The sequence below is a fragment of the Muscardinus avellanarius genome (assembly GCF_963383645.1).
Source record: "Muscardinus avellanarius genome assembly, chromosome: 7".
Lineage (NCBI taxonomy): Eukaryota > Metazoa > Chordata > Mammalia > Rodentia > Gliridae > Muscardinus > Muscardinus avellanarius.
The window spans coordinates 4,618,580-4,623,579 of NC_137793.1; the positions used below are offsets into that span (position 1 = coordinate 4,618,580).

At 53.9% G+C, this 5,000-nt stretch overlaps 1 protein-coding gene across 1 annotated transcript in view; it reads right to left on the reverse strand.

Moving 5' to 3' along the window:
- Window positions 1–5,000, reverse strand: part of FAT2 (FAT atypical cadherin 2) — a gene marked incomplete at both ends in the record, with an annotated part of 64,048 nt that overhangs the window by 10,401 nt on the left and 48,647 nt on the right. The window contains 3 exons of the mRNA XM_080698299.1: window positions 252–690; window positions 2,324–2,469; window positions 3,489–4,299. Of these exons, the coding sequence (XP_080554425.1) occupies window positions 252–690; window positions 2,324–2,469; window positions 3,489–4,299 (1,396 nt within the window). The remainder of the gene's footprint in view (window positions 1–251; window positions 691–2,323; window positions 2,470–3,488; window positions 4,300–5,000) is intronic.

Genomic DNA, 5,000 nt, shown 5'->3' on the forward strand with positions numbered 1-5,000 from the left:
CCTCCACCAAGATCTCCGAACTCGCCTCTCCCACTTGAAAGCCATGTGACTCTGGGTAGGTTCCTTTCCCCGTGCGCTGCAGAGCCCAGCACTTCCCTAAGCTGTAATAGAGAATTCTTTGTGGCTCTCTACCCTGCCCTGCGGTGAAGGCACTGCTTTGTAAACTCGACTATGACATGTGATTGCTAATTGGGCATCTCAGAGTCCTTGGAGGAGCCCTTTGGGATGAACTCGGGGGTGCCCAGCCCTACCTGCCCCAGGAGCCGGTGAGCACTGGCCACCATTGAGGCACGGGTCCTGGCTGCAGTCAGCACCGTGCAGGCAGCACTGGGAGAGGGCCTGTGTCTCCAAGCCTGCCATCTTCTGGCCATGGGCCAGCAGCTCCAGCCTCTCCCCATTGACCACAACAGCATCCAGGCAGCCTTCGAAGCCCTGGGAGACATTTGAGGAGGAAAGGGAGAGAAGAAGGCCGCCCAGCAAGAGGTGTCTTTCAGGCCTCAGCCCCCGGCAGTTTTCTGGGACGAAAAGGGCGGTGTTGTTTGTGCTGTCGACCAACAGGCGGACTGAAGCATCTGTCTCCTCCACCAGGATGGAGTGCAACTCTTGATCATTCACGCGGCGCTGGGAGGAAAGTTTTCCATAGAAACCACCCGGACAGCGGTATTCCAGCTGGGGCACTCCATTGGCCAGCTGTAAAGAAAACCGGGAAGGTCGTCAGTCAAGCCAAGAAGTCCTTCTACATCTGCGAATTCAAAACATGTTTTTTGTCTTTTCGTAGATAGAAAGGGTGGTGCGGGGGAGGGTCTGGTGATATTCAAGGCTGTTTTAGACATTGCATTTGTGGAAGAGCAAAGCCCTCAAAGCCTCCCTCGTCCCTCACCACATCCTTGCGCTGGAATTTTACAGATGAAGAAACTGAGGCCCAGAGATGCCTCACCAATCAAGACCCTGTAATCTGGATTCTTCATGGGCCTGTTTGGTGGCCCATATTCATGGACATGAACCTTCTGGGATTCAGAAAACCTCCCTCCCTCTCCCGCTTCCTCCTTCAACAGTTCAGCAGCCTCGGCCCAGACTGAGACCTTTCCAGAAGAGCCACAATGGAAAACTATTTTCATAAGAATAGTAAGACATTATTTGTCCCCCCTTTCCCCTTGTTTTCTCACAAGTATACAGTGAAATTTTCCAGATGTGTACTATTGCATAGATGAATATAGAGGTAGACAGGAGAAGCCCACTTTTCTCTCTTAAGCCAGACAGAGAGGGACTTTCAAAAATGTGAAATAGTGCCACTCTTTTTAAAAAAACTTTGAAAAATGTAATTTTTTCTTATAAAAACTGTGGTGTTAGTCAGGTGTGTTGGCACATGCCTGTAATCCTAGTACATGGGAGGCTGAGACAGGAGGATCCCAAGTTCAAGGACAGCATGCACTAACTTAGCAAGATACTGTTTCAAAACAAAACGAGCAAACAAACAAACAACAAATAGGGCTAGGGGATATAGTTCAGAAGTAGGAGGCCCCTGGTTTCATTCCTTAGCACCACCAAAAATATAAATACATGTATGGTATTTATGCTAGCAGGTAATGGGTTTCTTGGTATTTTAAAAAGAATTTAAAAATAGCTATTTTAAAATACTGAAAATCTTGACAGTTATAATTCACATAAAATTTCCTGGAATTTTAAATATTATTATTATTATTATTATTATTATTAGTAGTAGTAGTAGTAGTAGTAGTAGTAGTAATATTGGTACTAGAGGTTGAACCCAGGGGCATTCTACCTCTGAGCCACACCCCCAACCCTTTTTATTTTTTATTTTGAAACAGAGTCTTGCTAAGTTGCTTGGGGGTCTTGCTAAGTTGCTGAGGCTGGCCTCCAGCTGGGCAGACTGAGACTTCCTGTAGGATGTGGTCAGAAGGACCAAAAGATTTTTTAAAGGAAGTTCATCCTTCTTCAGCACAATTCCATGTGACCTCACGCTGGGCGTGTCATCGTGGATACTCCCGTTGGCCAGCCCTGACCCCTTGGGGAACACTGACATATTAGTCAACAAAAGTGGCCACACCACCAGGGCGAGGCGGACTCCCCCCCTCTACCAGTTGGGGTTCTCTGACCCTACAGAACAAGAAGCCACACCCCTGGTTGTGCTTGGACACACAACACTTCCGGGTGGGGTGGCTATGGTGATCGTGGACAGGAGCCCCACACCCTCGCCCACTAGCCCTCAGAGCCATGCTGGACACTGGCTTCTTGGACATCCTTGCGCCCTCCTCTCCCAGCCTGGGATGCCCTCAGGACGTCTCTGAGGCTAGTGCCTTACCTTCAGGGACAGCGACGCTGTTTCATTGGTGAACAGGAGCGTGGCCTGTGGCTGGAGTGTTTTCAAATAGAAATAGATGTGCCAGTTCCGAGCATCCGGGGGCCTGTACCGCACAAAACTCTGACCGCTGAACCTCGTGGCCGTTTCTGCAAAAGCAACCAGCCGTGTCGCCACCACTTGAAGAGTCCCGGCTTGTTCGACCCTGGGGTGGCAAACAGGGCCACCGCCCACCTTTCTGGATGAAGGTTTTATGTAGGCTGGGGTCGGGATTATTTTTCCAGGGTTAGACAGGAGCCAGGGCTCTACCCACAAGAACTACAGCCTGGGGTCCCTGACTGTGGGACAGGAACTGTGAACTAGCGAGGGAAAAAGTGTAATCAGACAAGTGTGTAGAAATTAAAAAATGTATCCCTCTGTTTCTAGGTCATTGCTGATATCACCGAGGAAGGGGGAGGTGGGACTGCAGAGGAGTGTGTGTGTGTGTGTATGTGTGTGTGAGATTTCAGAAGCCAGGACCCGGGGCTTTGAGCCCTCTGTCTCAGCAGGACGGTCCTCATTTGGGTAAGCACTTCCCAGATGAAATGAAAAGAAAGGGGGCTAATGGCTGGGTAGCCAAAACGTCAAGTTCTGCGTTTTCTACCCCAGAACCACGTCACAGCTACCAATGCACAGGCGCAGAGGCTGCTGGGACTTTTCCTCAACTGGACCGCGCAAGCGTGTTTGGCCGTGGGGCACACTTAGATGGACACCCTTGGGAAGAGCTCTGTGCAGAGCCTCCTCTGGGAAACGCTTGTTAGACTTAGCGCTGCCCTTCCCGGATCAGGCGAACCCACGCTCCCCAGAAGCCAGCTCAGCCTAGCTTCTTTCTTTTTTCCCCCTTTCCTTCCTCTCTTCCTCCCACTCCCCTCTTTCTCTCTTTGTACCTCTCTTTCCCAAGAGCATTCTACATCTAAAATACACTTCCAGCCCTCTTTATGGCTGTTCTCCAGTCCCTCCGAGTACTGGGATGATTGCGTGCGCCACTACTGGCGTTATGGGGCGTCGTGGTAGAACACCCTGGGCTTAATCCCCAGTACCATCGAACAGCAGCAACGCAGAGCCGCTCAGCCGAGCCGCAGGGGCTCCCTGTGCTCGGGCGGGCAGAGCCGGCCAGCAGGCCCCTCACCGTTGCACGAGCAGGTCCTCCCCAGCCGGTGGCGCGGAGTCAGGATGCTGATCCTGGCCGTGCTGTACGCGGGCCCGACTTTGGGGTCCAGGTGCACCGTCTCTTGGCAGACCTGTCGCTGGCAGCGTGGCCCCTGGCAGGACACCACGGGCACGGCCGAGCTCATCTGAATCCCCACCGAGTGATCCATCTCTTTGGCTGAGCGCTTGACAATAGAGGCCAGCTCCGGGAGTTCGTAGACGGTTCCGGAATGGCTCTCGAAGACCAGGAGCATGTCCACGCCGGGCCCGGCCTCCGCGGGCTGCAGGCTGGCCAGGTGGATGCTGGCTGGCTTGACCTTCAGTGTGTTGCTGAGGAAGCGCTGCAGGCTGCGCCAGTGGTCGCTCACCAGCTCCTCGGGCGTGAGCCGCAGGAAGCTCAGCCGCAGGGCCTGCCGCAGCGCCGCGGGCCCCGCGTGCCACACGTGCACCTGCACGCCCGCGGCGGCGGCGAACGTCCCGTCGCTGACCGTGACGTTGAAGGTGTAGTGGCCCCGGGGCAGGCCCCGGGCGGCGATGATCTTGCCGTCGGTGGCGTCCACGGTGAAGAGCCTGCCCAGCGGCGCCGCCGCCGCCAGGCTGTAGGCCAGCGTGTCCCGCGGGTCCCCGTCTGTGGCGTGGATCTTGCCCACCAAGCCCCCCTGAAACTCGTCCTCCCCGATGGTGATGAAGACCTCCAGGGGGAGGGCCACGGGCCGGAAGTGGCTCTGCTCTGTCACCTGGACTCTGACCAACGTAGAAGAAGAGAGGGGAGGGAGGCCGCTGTCGGATGCCTGCGGAGGAAGCAGACACGGCCATTACCCAGCAGAGCCTCCCCAGCGGAGGCTGGCCTCCCCCCACACCCCAGACCTAAGCGTGGGCTCAGGGTGTTGCTACATTTATTTGGGTTTTTTGTTGTTGTTGTTGTTGTTTTGCAGTACTGGTGATTGAACCCAAGGGCATCCTACCGCCAAGCCCGCCAATCTATACCCCTAGCCCTATTATTTTTATTCTTTATTTGGAAAAAGGGTCTCACTAAGTTGCAGAGGGCCTCATTAAGTAGCTGAGGCTGGCCTCGGATCTGCGATCCTCCTGTTTCAGCCTCCCAAGGATTGGGATGACAAGGGTGCACCACCACACCTGGCTGTGTTGTTGCACTTGAAAAAAAAGTTATCCGACTCTGAAAGCACATGTATATACTATCGCTTTTCTGAAGGTTTTGTACCACACAGTAAAAAGACTCAGTTTCCCCATCTGACACCTCTCTGAGCCTCTTCCTAGGCCTCTCTGGCCACGCCCTCTCTGGTCTCCTTTCCTCTGGAGTCATGAGATGTCTTTGAGCAGTCCGATTCAGTGTGCACATCTGATCTCGCCACACCTGCCCAGCCCAAGATGTTCTTCTACATTCTCCTTCCTGCATAATCAGGGCGGGAATGGGGCCTCTATTCTTTGGGTCGGTCAACACATGCTTCTCGAGTGCCTGCGACCGGCCAGG